At 39.5% G+C, this 17,422-nt stretch overlaps 2 protein-coding genes across 4 annotated transcripts; both read left to right on the forward strand.

Annotated features, from left to right (window-relative positions):
• The first annotated feature begins 4,197 nt into the window (after positions 1-4,197).
• On the forward strand, positions 4,198-8,176 carry LOC119902443 (uncharacterized protein CXorf38 homolog). The gene is made up of 6 exons (XM_038718631.1): positions 4,198-4,474; positions 4,647-4,781; positions 7,001-7,123; positions 7,391-7,540; positions 7,639-7,833; positions 7,937-8,176. The coding sequence occupies exons 1-6, from the start codon at positions 4,268-4,270 to the stop codon at positions 8,045-8,047; spliced, it is 921 nt and encodes a 306-aa protein (XP_038574559.1). The 5' UTR covers positions 4,198-4,267; the 3' UTR covers positions 8,048-8,176.
• A 135-nt stretch (positions 8,177-8,311) lies between these two features.
• LOC119902444 (uncharacterized protein CXorf38 homolog) lies at positions 8,312-14,036 on the forward strand. 3 transcript variants are annotated; one of them, XR_005444329.1, is made up of 7 exons: positions 8,312-9,474; positions 10,405-10,542; positions 10,673-10,798; positions 11,066-11,218; positions 11,960-12,057; positions 12,162-12,337; positions 13,558-14,036. XR_005444329.1 is itself a non-coding variant. In XM_038718634.1 (6 exons), exons 1-5 carry the CDS (start codon positions 9,274-9,276, stop codon positions 12,041-12,043), a joined length of 702 nt encoding a protein of 233 aa, XP_038574562.1. In that variant the 5' UTR covers positions 8,312-9,273; the 3' UTR covers positions 12,044-12,057; positions 13,558-14,036. The 3 variants fall into 3 exon arrangements, 2 of the variants coding, with proteins under 2 accessions (XP_038574562.1, XP_038574560.1); XM_038718634.1 differs by lacking the exon at positions 12,162-12,337; XM_038718632.1 differs by lacking the exons at positions 11,960-12,057; positions 12,162-12,337.
• Positions 14,037-17,422: the final 3,386 nt, after the last annotated feature.

Here is a 17,422-nt window from a genome sequence, read left to right on the forward strand (position 1 = left end):
CTTAGTTTAGTGCAGTGGTTCTTTCAAAGTTGATTTCATTTGAATCAATCGCGCAATTGACATAAAACAAAAGATTTAGGTTAGCAAAATAGCCTTGCTTGCATCAGAGCCATTTATTTTTGTTTATGCCACCATATATATCACATTCATGCAACTTTAGGTCTGCTCAACATCCATTCCCCCAGCAGTGACACTATGCCCCCTGTTTGAGAAACACTGGTTTAGCGTGTAAGCATCTAATATTTGCTAATAAGCATATGTACAAAATACAGCTGAGGCTGATGGGAATGTCATTACCTTTGCAGGTATTGGACAAATCAAAATGCTGACCTGTTGATTGCGTTAGATGAAAAGTCAGTAGTCAGAAGTTACGATTCATCTGGAGGGAGGCATGAATAGGTGTTCCAAATGTCGCAATCCACTCAATAATTAAGACATTTCACATAAAACTACAAATTTCAACCTCATGGTGGCACTATTTGAAAGGTCAGGGGATGACCAAAGTCATTAGGATACATCATCTGTGGACAATAGCTTTACATTGAAAATGTCATAGCAATCCATCCAGTAGTTTTTGAGATATATCAGTCTGGACCACAGTGACCAACAGACCAACAATACCATCCCTAGAGCCACGTGACTAAAAGTAAAAGCTTGTAAGTAACTGCTCCTCTCACAAGGTACGCCTACCACTGGCCTTTCTTACAGTTACATGTCTTCCTTTTAGGATGTTTTTTGATTATTTTGAAAATTACCGTAAGGTTATGGTGATCCTATTTTCAGGCAATCTTAGTTCTACTCCTATTTAAGTTATTGATTTCCTACATGTGCCAAAGTGAGCATGGATAAACCCCAGCTGTTCAACTGCTAGCTACATGTATTTTTGTATATATACAGTTGGTTGCTTGATAAATTCACTTGTCTTCTATAATAAATTCTGTATAATTACAAATCAATATAACTTGGCAGCTCTTGAATGAAGCTGTTTTCTCTTGATTCAGTGTATCGGGCACAGCTGGATAAGGTTTTATTTTTCTTTTGAGCACCTCCTGTGCTCACACTGATCACCTGCTCTCTCTCTCCTTGCTTTCTCCAGGGTCTCTCGGTGAGCAGCTTGAAGCGAAATCCCCAGCTGTGGCAGATTGGAGTGGTCAAAAGAGTACTCAGAAGAGAAGTCAGTGTCTCATATGAAAGACTGTCTGTGTTTCCAGTTACTGTATACTGGATAATGAGTTGCATTCAAGAGCATTTCACTGTGGATGCATGTTTAAATAATTTTTTTTGGGGGGGGGGGGGGGGGGGGGGGTGTATAATAAATGTGTATACTCAGTAACTTTTCCTGGTGTCTCACTGGCGGTTTTCTACCAAAGGAAAAAGAGCAGTATTCTTACGGGGCATTGTCTGCTGCATCTGATACCACAACCTGACATTTACTGTTGAAGCTGTAGAAGTTGTAAATAGCTGAGCAATTATTGTGCTGTTAAAATAACATGATGTTGTCTAAGTGTGGACAGTTATCTGCAGGAATGAGAAAAATACACCACCAAACACAATAGACCCAGGAGTGGATGGTGCAATGTCAATAGCTTTTTTTTTTCTAGTTTTGGGTTGTATTTCGTTTCAACACTTGCATGTCTGTTCAAACTGCTCAGGCTTGAAATGGGTGGAGGTGAGTCCTGATTCCCTCCTCCTGCAAGCCCCTAGTCTCACTTGATACATGGAATCTGTCAGAAACTCCAGCTCTTCCCTGAGGAACACCTCCAGCAGCAGCCTCAGGGACGTTAAAGCATGCAGCTGCTGGCCCGGCTCTTCTGGGTTTTCCAACCCCCCTTATCACAGCAGACAGCAGGTGTAGCAGCTTGGTGATGCCACCTCTCATAAGGGGCTGCCTCGGGGTGGCACAATGCACCAACTCCAGCTGGTTATGGAATCAGATATGATCATACCTTAGACAAAGGTATAGATCATCTGACCTGCTTAGACCACAGCAGCTAGCATCCACTAAAAAAAAAACTAAATATCAAGTATAGTGTAATAATAATAACAATTCTTGGAATATTTATTTAAATCACCTATAATATATACATATATATATAGTTGACTGTCATTTTTCACTCAAACCACTCTTGTTAGCATCATGTTCAGCTCTATACCCTTAAAAACCAACTGTACACTACCTGCTGAGCAGCAAACAGACAAAGTTAGAAACTAGCTGGTGAACACAGTGGAGCATTTAGCAACTAAAGAACCAGATATTTCCTGAGACCTGCTCAACTAAAACGCTCTGCTACGGAAACTGTGTGAGACTAATTCATGCAGACAGAGAAGAAATAAGGTCAGATGAGTCTGTTAATTCTGCTATGTCTTAATTTAATTGTTGGCACTTTGTTTGAATGTGGCTGAATCTCCTGAGACTCAGTCATTATGGGTTTCTTTTGACCATATTACATTTCCCTTTTATTCTCATTTTAAATTGTAAGTGTGTGTGTGTGTGTGTGTGTGTTTGTTTGTCTTACTTTCCAATTATTTGGAGAGGGTGGAGACCAAAACAGAGCTACTAGGAGAGTGAATCTTGGACTTACATTCATCAGTTGGACACAAAAACAAATCCAAATGAGTAATAATGTTGCTCTGTGTCTGCTGGATGTTTGGGCAGCAGTTGGCTAAAAAGTTCACCATCGACTTTATAAAGTGATACGTTAATATTTCCAGCTTGTTTTTACAGCCTGTTCCCACGTGGCCAAAAAAATCACTTTAGAGTAGTCTACTCCACTGATTTAGCAGTAGACATCTGTAACATTGTTGGACTCACGGTGGACAGTTTAAAAAAAAAAAGATCTCATGCTTGTTGAGTAAGTGCTGACTGTCATACCAACGAGCCTGTTTTTTTGGCGTTGCGGTCAAAGTTGTACATTTTGAACCCTGTAGAACTGGATTTGAATCCCGGTGTGGTGACTGCTCTCTCCCTTCGCAATACTGTCTATTTTATTCCTAGCATTCCTGTTGTCGAAACCTGGTGCCTACATTACCCAAAATGCAACTTCAACACCATCGGTTTGATCAGAAATTTGGGTGTACTATGCTGGTAGCAGCTAATGTAGCCTCTAGCCGCTAGCCACGAGCAGAGATGAGGAGCAGGCTACAGAGGTCTGGTAAGCTCACTTCTTTCTCCACACCCCCAGACTTTCTTTTCATTTTCAAACTTATAGTCTTCAGCCTCAAGCACTTCGCACAGCTGTGGTGTTCCCCTTTAAAACAGGTTAATAGCTTTACCCAAATGTTGTAGTTATATTGGCAACATATGAAACAGTTGGATTTAAAAAGGACCAGGTTTGGAATTCCAGGGGCCCAATCTTGACTTTGCCCTTGGACCCCAAAATCATTAATTACGCCCATGTATGCTCTTGATTGCATACATGGGCAGAATTAACACACCCACATACTCACAAATACATCAAAAACTCAGAAAAAATGCATTAAGGACAGCAGTCTCCTGGGAAAGAAGGTGGTAGTTCTACACATTGATAGTCCATCCTGAAAAAGTTGGTACTAAACAGCTTGGAGCTGCAACCATGGTCTCTGGTACAGATAAGGCCAGAAAGGCTTGTACGCAAAGAATTCTTGAAGCACAGGCTTCTAATGTTATCCAACGAAGGTTAAAATCAAGGGCAACTGGACTTGGTTGAAGATACTGGAAGACGTTTCGTCCCTCATCCGAAGGACTTCTTCAGTTCTGACTGACTGGCAGGGAAACTCAGCTATTAAACCTCAGTGGGGTCGTTATCCCGGGTCTCGGATGAGGGACGAAACGTCTTCCACTATCTTCAACCAAGTCCAGTTGCCCTTGATTTTAACCTTCGTTGGATAACTATGACCTGGATGACTGAGAATCTTCATAGACAGGCTTCTAATGGATCTCTGCAGGAAACCTGCAGCTAGCTGATGCTACCAAACCATGCTGTTTTAAACAGCCTGCTCTGTGTGACAGCTCAAAGCAGCGCCCTTAACAAAGAGAGATTGGTCTGAAACTGTGGGTAGCCTACATCCCACTGGACCCCAGTGTAACCAGAACAATTCACACTCTTGTCTCATGGCTCTGCAGGCCTCCTGATAAACAACACAGAGAGCAGCGTTTCTAAAGCAGACGGCGCCATCTTGTGGCCGCTCTGTTGCACTGAGAGGGTGGAGCTAAACATACTAAACAACAGACTTGGTCTGAACTTGTTCTGCGACTTTGTTAAGTTTCCTATCAGGAAGAGAGGCCAACATGGTTCGTGAGGAGCTGGCGGTCCGTCTCAACGACAGGGAGTACACCAACTGGCTGAAAGCAGGACGGTGTCTGCTCTTGCTGAAGGACGGCCTGCATCCCTTCATCACCCACCACATGAGCACTTTCCACCGAGACCTGCTCAACCAAAACGCTCTGCTACGGAAACCGTGTGAGACTTCTTCATGCAGACCGAGAGGAAATAAGGTCAGATGAGTCTGTTAATCTTAATTTATTTGTTGGCACTATAGTTAAAATGTGGTTTTGAATATCCTGAGAATCAGTTAATATGAGTTTACTGCGACCATATTTTATTTCACACTTATTCTCACTGTAACTTGAATTTTAAGTGTGTGTGTGTGTGTGTGTTTGTGTCTAGCTTTCCTCACCATGCAGGGTGTGTTCAGAGTGGCAGAGAGTGATCCTGAGATACCACAGACAGCCCAGTTCCACAGTGAACTGGGACAACTGTTTCCCTCCCCACTGGAGAACAGATCACTGGGAACTGGCCAAGGTAATCTCACACCGATCCAAACACACTCACTTAACCTTAATCTGCTGTAACTGGCATTTAATATCACCAGGCCATTACTACATTGTGTATGATACAAGATAGTTGTCATAAACAAATGAGAGTGACTGCTGAAAAAGCTCAGTGGTTGCTCAAGTTGCATAGCAAGCAGACATGGAATTATGGGAAATGTGGTCCTATTTTGAAATACAAACACTAACAATGCCACGTGTATGATAAGAGTCTACCAGTCATCTCACCATCTTGTTTAGAGCAGTGATTCACCGGGAAATAGAGTAAAGATATTAAGAGAAGAGAAAAGAGTTCATATTGTGTTTAGGAGGAAAATAAATCCTACTAGGATTACAAATCATTGTGAGGGTGCTCTTTAGTATATTAAGTTAGGGCTGCAACTAATGATTTCTGTCATTATCGATTAATCAACAGTGTTTTCTAAATCCACAAATTCATTCTTTTGTTTATAAAATGTTAGAAAATAGTGAAAAAATGCCAGGTGATGTTTCCCAAAGTCCAAGGTGATCTATTTTGCTTGCTTGTTTGATTCGACCAGCAGTCCAAAACCAAAAGAAAAGCATCAAATCTTGAAATTTGCCTGGAACCAAAAAAGTATTTCACCTTCAGTATATGCATGGAAATTAATACAAGGATTAACTGATTATCAAAATTGTTGGCAATTCAATTTCTGTTGTCCAACTAGTCAATTAATTGATTGATCTATTGTCACTCTATTTAATGTCACAAGAACCATTAAACCAACTGACTGAGGTCGTGGCGATCCTGTGCAGCCAGCGTCATGCCATAATTAAAAATGTGTAAACATCACTCTTTTCATAATATTAAAGGTGTTAAATAACATCCAGTTCCAGAACTAAAGTAATTTTGATACATTCGGTTAGTTTTGTTAGTTTTAGTTTGGTTTCACACTGCATTTATGTGACCACACTAAAGGACTTGACATGACAGAACTGCGTCCTGTCGTCATGATCTATGTGGGATGCGTCTCCCTATACTTGACGTTGATTGGTCGGTAAACAGTTCCGCAGGTACCTTTAACACTAATGAATGAATGAGGGATGAACATTTAATATCGTTGCCACTGTATTTTTATTATGGCATTACTACCTGAAGCACCAACTAGCTTATAGCCTACTCGAGGCTCGTTCAAATTCGCCAAATAAATGTCCTCAGTGTGCGAACATTATTTTGTCAACGCCAGGCAAGAAAGGATGAGAAGACAGCAAGCAATCCTTTTGCATCTCTGTTCGAGGAGACACCAAAGATGCAAGTGGCAATTTGCTTCCATAGCCTAATGGCCATCTGTATCAAAAGATGAGCTGTCACTGGAGATTTATAATTGTGTCCTCATTTCTGTGCATTTCTCTGTGCATTTGTTTGTTACTTTTTCACATGGTAACCGCAGAACTTCCTGTAAATGGTCTGAAAGTCCGAACCATCCATAAAATGCTTTCAAAACTAGAAATGAACTAAACCATGGTTCAGTTTGATCCGGACCAAGACTACCTCTTTTCGTCTGACCAAATTTTGTCTGTTTGGTCTGGACTGTGGTCCAGGGGAGGTTTCACACCTGCAATTTTGGTTCAGATCAAACAAGGTAGGTGTGAAAGCCCCCTGAGCTCATCTGACAGGACTGTGGGGTTACATCAGACAAATAAAGGTTGGGAACCACTGGTTTAAAGTAACTAAGCCAATGTACTTTAATTAATCTGACAATTACACACACATATATATATATATATATATATATATTTCTATAAAAAATGTTAAGAAATGTCACATGTGGACTACACATTGATTATATGATCAGCATGCAATGATTTCTGATCTTGCACATATGAAAGGGTCTTTCACTATAAAAAGTCATAGATACTGTATGTTGAGCTGACAAGATGAAAAAATATCATACACTGAAGAATTTATTAAGTGATACGAGAAATAATCAATTATCAGTAATGAAAAATATCAGTAGTTGCAGTCCTGAGTATATTATGATTTTATATAACAAATGAAGCCCGATTTCGTCAAATGATCTCATATCAGAGTCAAGTAAAGTGAAATGTGCTGCATTATATCACCCAATAGAAGTATTTTTTGACTTGCTAGAAAAATATGACTCAAAGGTTTCTTAAGATTCACCTGAATGTGTTTGTCTAAGGTCTCTTTCTCTCTCTCTGCCTCTGCAGGCCTACATGCCGCGGGGTCAGGGGAAAGTGAAGGGGGCAGATCAATGCGATGCATCTGCTCTGCTCAACCTAATCAACTACTGTGGTGGTTTCCAGTCTGTGGATACAAAATTTGTGAGAGAGGTAAACATAAAAAGGATTTTTAAATGGGCATGCTGTTCTGCTTTTGGTCAGTCATTATCAAGTTGTTAAGTCATAACATTACATTACCAAACCTTATAATCCAGCAGACCGATGCATAAAACGTACTATGAACACTCTGTGCCACAGGCTGGAATATGTGTATGTAAAAACTGATGCCAGGACGAGAACCAAAATCAGAATAAATAAAAAGAATAATAAAACACTGATGATTGATTATGATGTTCTGTTATGTGTGTGTGGTTCCAGGTGATCCGTTACAGGAATGAGTTGATGCATTCTTCTGAGTTTCACATGAAGGATGAATGGATGAAGCACTACCGGGTCGCCCTGAGGAACCTCGTGCGGCAGTTCAGCCACGTACCACAGATGGCAACAGCAGGACGACAGATAGAGGAGGTGAAACATGTCCGGTGTTTGGAAACTCTCAGGTCCCCTCGCTGCATTAGAGTTGTTTTGCATCACGGTTTGTGTGCGTGTGCATTTTGTTTGTCCAGATGCTGACTGTTGATTTGTCAGTATGTATCTCTGGTTTGGACCGGATGGATTCTGCTGATCTGGATGGATTTGAGATTGATTCTGTCAGCCAATGGGAGACCAGCGCCGACTTGATCAGCCAATGGGAGGCTGAGTTGCTGCAAGAGAGGCTGCAGGAGTTACTGCATGCTGCTGATGATGATACAACAACATGGGTGCGAAGAACAAATACAGATGTCCATGTGGTCCAGTGGCACATTTGCACATAATACAAATGAAGATGCCACGAGACTTCATCTGACTCTGTCTCCTCTTTAGGATGCTGAGCAGCTGATGACGCTGGATGGTTTCCTCCAGGCCAACAGAGATCTGGGTGAGAGGTTTTCTGCAGAGCTCCAAGCCATCCACTCGCTGCAGGCCAGAGAATAAGAAGAAGGAAGAGGTTAATAGGTTAAGAATTTAGGCAGATCAAGGGATTTGTGGATGTGCATGTACAGTATATAGTGTTGTAATGCAATGTAAATAAAGAAATCTATTGACTCTATTGACTGAACACAATCCATTGACTCTTTCCTGATTGACACACTTTATTTCATTAACTAATTATAATAGGGGTGGCACGGTAGTCCGATGGATAGCTGTGGCCTCACGGCAAGAAGGTCGTGGGTTCAAACCCCGGTTTCCCCGGCCTGTCTGTGTGGAGTTTGCATGTTCTGCCCGTGTCTGCGTGGGTTCTGTCCAGGTGCTCCGGCTTCCTCCCACCATCCAAAGACAAGCGGCCTTGGTTGATTGGTGACCCTAAATTGTCCGTAGGTGTGAGTGTGAGTTTGACTGGTTGTGTACCTTCACACCTATTCTTCTCTTGGTACAAAAAGGGTTCTTTTATACGCAAACTACACTGTAGACAATAATTGAATCTTAATTATATATAAACATTCCTGACTCTGTTGAAGAAGCTTGTATGGTTTTTATTAAATCATAGCCACATTTTAACTGCCTGAATAACAAGCCCAACTCTGGTGTTCACAAAATATTGTGGGAGTCTAAACTAGTGTCATGATTTCTGGTGAATGAAGTGTCAGTCTGTAGCTACTTCAGCTACCTGTGGATGAATCTGTATTTTAAAGTTGTAGCTGGTCCAAGTGAAGCTACTTTTACCTTATTTGTATCCTGGGTTCACAGCCAATTACATGTTTTGTAGGCCTTTATTACATATGAATCTGCAGAGTAACTGTTATAACAACTCTAAATGTGACTATACTGTCTGTGAGTGGAGTACATGTAGGCCTATAAAGAAAAGGCTACTCAAGTAACTAAAAATTGTAATTAAGAAGCCAACAGTAGGCCTACTTTAAGGCTACTTCATTACTTTCCACTACTGGTTTTTATTAAGACTACCATAGAACAAACTGCAGTCACAGTGTGATTAAAAATGAACATCAAGGAGTTGCTCAAATTTAGATTAAGAAATATATAATTTGGTCAAAATAATAAGTAAAGTAAACAAATTAAACCGAGAGCAAGAAGTCTATAATCGTAATCTATGAGTTTGAAAAAATATTTCATCTTGCATCAGCCATGCAGATCACAGTGCGTCTGCCATCCGATAAAACTTTAGTTTGAGGGACATAGCAGTTCAGCTGGAAGTTGTAAGCATGGAGGTTTTTCGGATATTTGATGAAGAAAACCATAAGAACTGGTTGAAAGGCGTTGTTGGTTTGAGGCTTCTTCAGAACCTGCTTGAGTGTTTTATTAATAAGCAGATCGACATTTTCCACCAAGCACTGCGCAGGGAATGCTCGGATGTGTGCGGCAATAAATGCCATTTAAAAAACTGGAAACTACGGCCAAACCAGGTATGAACTTAAATGTGACCGTTGTGCATGTGTGATGAACTAAAAATGAAACAGTGGAAAGGAAAGACATCAGCCAGCAACGTTTGTGTCTGCGTGGGCCAGCTGAGCTAGCCTTCTGAACTGTTTTTCCTTTGCGCGTAGGCCTGTTATATTTCTAGTAGATATGCCTAAAACACGAAAATAAAGAATAATTTTATAAATAGGCTATGGAGATCAAAGTAGAAAATACAATTATTTCTGATATGTCTTCATTGGTAGGCCTATATGATTTTGTCTTTATAACCCATTATTATCCAGCGTCTGTCCAAAGTTAGTTTTCTTTCTTTCTTTCAGTTTATACTGCACAATCTTCACCACAAGGCAGCGGAAATACAGTGGGAGTTGCTGACATTCCATGATCAAGTTAGGAAGTCTATGAAGTAATTGTCTGTTCCCTTGCATCAGTGTTTTCCTCAGTGGCTGTGTGTTTCTTTTAGATAATAATTATTTTGTTAATAATTGTAGGTTGTTACAAAAAGATCAGTATTAGGCAGTATTGTGTATGAGGTCAGAGCTCCTCTGCCTGCTCTGCACCAAATGGCAAACAGTCACAGAACAACTGTTTAACATAGTTTTGCATATGGTGGTGGCTGTGTATGTGAGGGTTTCTTGTCTTTCTTTCCTCAAGTGTCCAAAAAAAAAACTTCACAAAATGACTAGATGGCCAAGTGTTCTTTGTGCTGCGATCGCATCTAATCCTAAACATTACCAAAATTGATTTGGTGAAAAGATAAACGCTTTCTCTCTGTAATGGAAAGCTCAGAATCATCTCTCGGAAAGCCCTCTAGCATTTCTTTCATAATTTGTCATAACAATGTGTTTTTTAAAGAGCCTCCTAAATCCCAAAATAAGATTATTTGTCTAGTTCTAATTTTAAGCTGCTGATTGCAGGTTCCTATATTAGATTGTGAGGTGTGTTCGCATTGGAGAGATGTGATATGGACCAACAACAACAGTCAGGGTGGAAAGGTAATGTGGATGAACAGTGAACCCCACATGTGGTCCCAAGATAAATGGGAAGTGGCAAAGGTGAGTTTGCAGTCTTTTCTTTGAGCAGTACAAGATTTTGCTATCACAGTGATATTTTTTTTAATGTCAAATTGATTTGGTCTGTTTGTTCAGCAGGTGTCACACTAATGATACCGGCTTCTGTTTTCAGGTGTACATGACAGGCGGTCATAAGAACCATAAATCAATTGGTCAGTTTGACATTGTTGCGCTTCTGTCTCTCATGACTCAATGCAATCACTTCAAGAAGTTTAAGCTGGGTGGATTGTGTGAGCAGGTAAATTATTATTTGTACACACACATAGAAATAAACATATGTTGTGGGATGTCTCTAACTGCAGTCACTCATTTTGAATGCCAGTCAGTTACACAACAATACACCTGTTGTCATTAATCTGTATTTTAGTTGTCATATGAGGTTAGGAACATGAAATATCAGTGTGCAGAGGTTGCTGTCAGTTCTGATCAACAGGAAAAGTTATTAGAATGACCAAGTTGTAAGTTTGCCTGCATTAAAATTCAATTCTTTAACCACTGTGTATAGGTTGCCAATGTCCGAAACAATATCATGCATTCTCCAAATTACCAGCTGAAACGAGAGGAATTGAATGGATACCTTAGTCAAATCAGAGATCTGGGTGAGGTGCTGGCAAAACATGATCCTGTGTTCAAATACCTGTCTGGAGACATCAATGAGGTGTGTGCTTTCCCTTATTTCTCATGGACTGTTTATTGCACCCTATCTACTTTAAAGGAATTATGCAGAAACAAAGTAATTAATTAAGTATCCAAATCAAACTACCACTATGACTTTGCATAAGGTAATTTCCTAGTTACCACTAAACACATAGAACAGCTGAGGCTGATGGGAATGTCATTTGTTTTTTCAGGTATTTGATCATAAACTAAAGTATTGGATTAATAAATTTTTGACCTGATGAAAGTTAAGGGATTCATAGCAATCCATCCAGTATTTTATCCAGATATTCCACTCAAAAACCACAAATGTCAGCCTCATAGTGGCACAAGAGGAAAAGTCAGGCGATCATGAATGTCTGTACCAATTTTCATGCAAACCCAGCTAATGGTTGTCAAGACATTTCACTTAATGTCATAAATGTCCACCTGCGGATGTTGCTAGACGTAAGATCACCAAAGTCAGTAAGATTCGTCATCTGGGGACCATGAATTTCAGTCTGGACCAAAGTGCTCCACTTTGGTGGACTGAGATTCTGTATTAACCATATAAAGTGTCATGCCATAAGCATGGAAATGTAGATTTATTTTGTTGTTTCTAGTAATAGTGTATTAAAAGACCTGTCAGTTGATTTGGGGAGATTTTCTAGTTGTGCGACTCATCGGCAAGAACAAAACCTTCCATTCAGGACCTGAGTGGAATAAGAAGACTTATACATGTATTATATCACTCTGTTTTCAGATTCAGAACCTTGACTTTAGACTGACCTTTCCTGACAACATACAGCAACAGCAGAAGAAATTCCGATTCATGAAAAAGAACTAGAGGACAAACTTTTTGTAAGACATGAAACACACATATAAAATCTCTTTTCTAAGATGCTTTCTTGTAACCATATTAATTCTGTATATATGTTTCATTTACATCTTATGCTGCTGTTCAGTTCGTCAAAGAAAACTATAATACCCAAGTCTTCCTCAGAAGGTGAAGAAGCTGGAGAAACGCCTCACTGAGTGTTACAGGGAAAGGGACACTCTTTGCCTCTTCTACGAAGCCAAGCTCAGGAGGCAGCAGCAACTGATTGCGAATCGTGACAGACACATAGAGAACATGCGCTCTGTAAGAATCTACATTTGTGTTTAAAGTATATTTTCAACTTAGGCTTCTTTTCAGCCGTGCTTATTCTGTGTGTGTTCATGGTTATTGCACACAGTGATCAGGAGGCAGGGAACGCTTCAGCATTGTAATTACGAGTGTTGGTGATTGGACCTGATTGGTACACTGCTAGATTCTTCACAACAAACCAGATCATTATAATCTCAAAGACCAATGCAGCCTGTCCACACACATGAAATCATTCAAAGTGGGATTGGGGGTGTCGGGGCACCGCTCTTTGCTCTGCTAGCTCAGTAGCACAACCGGTTATGATGAGTGCTTGACACACTTTTTGCCATTTGTAAACCTTGTTTGCTCACTTCAGACAGACTACTTGAGCATTTTTGGTCGGCGTCAAGTAATGATGTGGTTTCAGGTTTGCAGCGATGTTTAACGTAGTTTGAATAAATGTAACAAAGTGTCGAAAGGAGTTGGTTCTTGTGACTAACCTACAGACAGTCACCACCCCATTTAACAGTTTCCTTCGGCTCTACGGAGCTTGTTTGGTCTCAACTTTACAGATTTACTTCTCAATGCTCTCATTAGCATCATTTTCAGCAGCAGGCAGCTGTATTTAGCAAAACAAGCTCTAAAATCTGTGCACTACTTGTCCAGCACCAAACAGCAGACTAACAAAGCTAGCTAGTGAACATCATTTAGCAGCTAAAGATTTAGATCTCCAACAGCAGAGCTAAAAGTGGAGTTAATAAGTATAATAGTTGTATCTGGGATCATTGTAGCTGGGAGACTACAACACGTTGAACACAGTGCATTCCTTCAGATTTACGCTGTGCTGAAGCAAATGCTTTGTCATAGTGGAGGTGTTTCCTCCATTGCACAAAATATCCTTGCTGCAGGTGTTTCATTTTGCTGTGTTGTTGTCTATCTTTTTTAGTGAAGCCAAGCCAAGCTTTTGAGCGTTCTCTTTTCGAATGCTCACATACTGCATGACGTGACCTTAGGTCCGCGTAGCAGGTCCTGGCGGGGAAATGGTTTCAGCAGTTATTCAGATTTAGTGAATTTGTTTCTATGAAATTCCCAGCCATGTTAATTTTGTGCGTACTGTGTGTACTATGTCACATACCAGGTATTTAGACAAGTGCCTTTTTGTGGTAAACATACTGATAATGTGACTTTTCTTGTCAGTCATTCTAATTGTATGTGTGTGCATATTTACATCCTAGGCTCCTGTGGAAATGGACATTGGCCGTCATGCTCAGGCTCCCATCAACCCGGATGAGAGGATACAACTTGTGGCTGCATTGCCAATGGCACTCGATTTTGTGGCAGCGATTTTTATGGCTGTGTTGTCAATACTTTAAATGTGAGTAATGATGATAATTAGATACAGCATGATTACATGTAGTATTCATGTCAGTTTTATCTTGTTAAAGATAAAGACACAATCCTGAATAAAGACTGTTACTATTTAAATATTTCTTGTCTTTGACTAAAGAAGCTGTGTAAACATTAAATAAAACCACAGCTATGCTTGATGGCTTTGGTTTTGTATGTGTGGGTAGGGTAGAATGCTGTATGCATATATCATTGTTCTTTGTATTATGAGGTATTTCTAAACCCCTTTCATACAGCTTTTAAATCCATACAGTGTTTTTCTGCACTGCCCTATGGTGTAATAAAGATTTCTGCTGTCAGAATTCCAGCTGAATGTGTATGAAAGATATCTGTTGGTTGCAATCAAATACTGCTTTTAGATTTTGAGAAAAACATGGTAACACAATATACAATGTGTGGGACTTTTTCTGTCAAATAAAAAACATTATTCTGAAAAGAGTGTGGGATTGTCAAATCCATAGCTTACTTTCATATAATATATACAGTACAGTAAGTCCTCACATGCAAAACATTACCGCCAACTGCCATAACCTCTCAAAGTTGTTAAAACGTCTAACAAATAGTCTGTAGTCTGGTATTGTCATCAAATGAATTGATTGCAGGAGAAGCTTTTGTAAAACAAAATCTACAGGTGCAACTCTACGTCATTTTCCAAACACATTTACAGTACAGGAGGTAAATCTCACACACACACTGAATATGAAGCAGAGTGACAACATAAAGGGACAACAGCCCACTCATGCAGAAGAGAAGACGTGAAGGTTAGCTATATGTGTTGATGACTTTGGAAGTGACAGACGTACTAAGAATGTTACAGCAGAAACATTTAGCAACATGTCAAAAAAACATTTGTGTATATTAAGGGCAAATTTCAGATATAACGTAAATGAAATACTGTAACCATATAGGAGCATTTCTCCAATGGTCAGCCAAAGTAACATTTTTATTCAGTTAGATCACATGAGTGAGAGTGGGTTATTCATTTGAGTGTAGCAATAAACAGGCTGACAAGTTACGTTAAGTTCGATTCAAATGGCTTTATACACATATATATATATATATATATAATATATATATATATATATATATATATATATATATATATATATTAGTGATGTCCTTTTGCAGAACCCTAAAAAGTAGAATCTGAAGGAAATATTGCTGAGAATAATTAGGTGGCAACAAAACATGCTTTCTTACTCAACCACACTCATTTTAGTGTATACACGAGTCACTGCTACTGATGATCGGTGCAATGGCAGTGCAGTTATGGCAGTAAGTCTGGTTCTGGGTTATGAGCGCTTAATGAACTGGGTAGAGTCTTTGAGCAAACGGCATCTTAAGACTTCCTATTTCCATGTTTTGCCCAGAGGTCCACTCTGATAGTTGCAGAGCAGACATGCGTTTATAGCTGATTGATGCTCCCTGAGATGGAGAGGGTAATGTTAGTGTCAAACAGTCTGTTTTCATGGGCTCTCCTAAATAACTTCTCCACATGGACCGTCCCAGGAGCAATAGGCTGAGTCTCAGTAACATCATGCGCTGACGTTTGGTCACTTTTAGACGAAGAGGCTGGCCGGTAAACTTTGACAGGGACAAGGTTGTCTACCGGGAAGCCCTTATCAACCATGACATGCGCATGTCAGGCGACAGGAGAGGTGTAATGCCTGATTTCCTGAAGAAGATGTCTTTGTCACTCACATACCCTTCATAGAGTGCAGACACAAATGATACAGCACCAAACGTTCAGTGAGTACCTGGGTGTCTGCGTATTCCCTAAACTCCTGGGGTAGCCAGTTAATCCGGCCATAGATGCAGATACTTTTACCTATTTCAGAAATCTATGGGTAGTCTTTGACCACTGGCTGCCTGTTTCTTTTAGGATTTAAGTTTTAAATAATTTTAATTAGTTTTAAGACCAGACATGGGTTAGCACATATACAGTATCTCTGAGCTTTTATGAGCACATCCTCTGGTAGGGCCCCTACTCTTTGGAACAGTCTGCCAGAGGAGTTTGAATCGCAGAGCATGTTCTTATCTCACTTATTAAGACTCATTTATACATAATTGCTTTCAATGTGTGATGCGTAATTTATTCCTCCATTATTTGTATATTGACTGACTTATGTTTTATTTACTTTATTCAAACTACTATGTGATGCTCATTTATTTCTGCTGTACTTGTACATGGACTTATTTTATGTTTTATTTGTAGCCCACCACTGTGCATTATACTGTGTGTCTATGTTTTACATTAACTGATGTAAAGCACTTTGTTACATGTATTGAAAAGTGCTACACAAATAAAGATATTATTATTATGATTATTAATATTATTAGTCATATTATTATTATTACTACTTTTTACCCTGGGTTGTTTATATACAAATATGTAGTGGAGTAGAAGTATAAATTAGTATAAATAAGTATAATGAAAATACTCAACTGAATTCATGTATCTCAAAATGTTACTGTAGTACAGTAGTGGAGTTAAGTCATTTTACACATCACTCCATGTTGTGAGCCAATATTTAACAGTTTGACACTGGTTGTAGTTAGCAGGATATTCATACATGTGGCTTGCAGGTGATATTTCTAAACTGGTATAGAAGTGTATGTCTTCAGTGGTCCAGCAAACCGCGGCAAGAGGAGGCAATCAGTGTCCTTCAGTATCATTCTGTTCATGATGCTCTGCTCCCCCTATTACTGGAACAAAGTACTCATGGTCCACAAAGATCGTCACAGCGCCCTCTGCTGGCGCTAGTTGCAGCTTGCGTGCTCCTCCTGGTCAGACTGTGTTAGGTTATGAGTTGTTCCATAGATATAAACAGGGTACAACTCCAACTTTTAACTTTCTCCTACCTTGTGATGTAGTGCACATTTCGTCTCTGCTGAAATGTCGGCTGCATACATTTGGGTGTCTGAGTACAGCTAAACCATTCCTTCTTATTTTGTTGATCTACTGCTGCGCAACAGCGGGGTTTTGTGGAAGCTAAATGTGGAAGCAATGTGGAAAACAATCAAATGTTTATGGCTAACGTATCTTTGTTGCTCTCATTTCATTGGCTCGACTTTCTGCAGCAGACTTGGCAGCCAGTAAAGTAGAAAGAGGAAATGAGGGAACAGTCTGCCTTTGTTGTTGTTGTTGTTTTTTACTGACAACTCAGAACAGTGGCATATCAAACATAGTCTACATAAATGATCTGTTCTAAAAGATGAACAGGCAAACTAAAGTGTACACTGAATGTCAATATATGGCCTATTTATCTTATAGGCTCTTATAGGCCTATCAGTTTATTTCACTTAGGGATGTTCCTATAGTCTAACTTTTGCCTCATTTCTGTTTCCTTGTTCCCTTTTATTTTAACTAGTATTCATTTTTTAAATCTCAGTTGTTGTGTTGTTTCATTTCTTGTTTAGTAATACCCTTTGCTTTTTTGTAGGATTTGAAAAACTGTTGAAATTTCCCCTTGCGGGATTAATAAAGTATATCTTCTATCTTTTTCGGAATTGTGACAAATCTCATGATAAAAACAAGAAAATCAAAATGCCAAATATTGAAAGGTAAGAGGAGAAAACTGTAACATTGTAACAATGTTAGTCATAGTAGCCCCTTGACTTATTAATGTGATTAAATTTTAGTTTTATTTGGAGATAGAAATGGTCACACTGGAAACATGTATCTATTATCAT

The sequence above is a fragment of the Micropterus salmoides genome, unplaced genomic scaffold (assembly GCF_014851395.1).
Source record: "Micropterus salmoides isolate LMB-PRFRI ecotype aquatic unplaced genomic scaffold, ASM1485139v1 Ms_hic_scaffold_14, whole genome shotgun sequence".
Taxonomy (NCBI): Eukaryota; Metazoa; Chordata; class Actinopteri; order Centrarchiformes; family Centrarchidae; genus Micropterus; species Micropterus salmoides.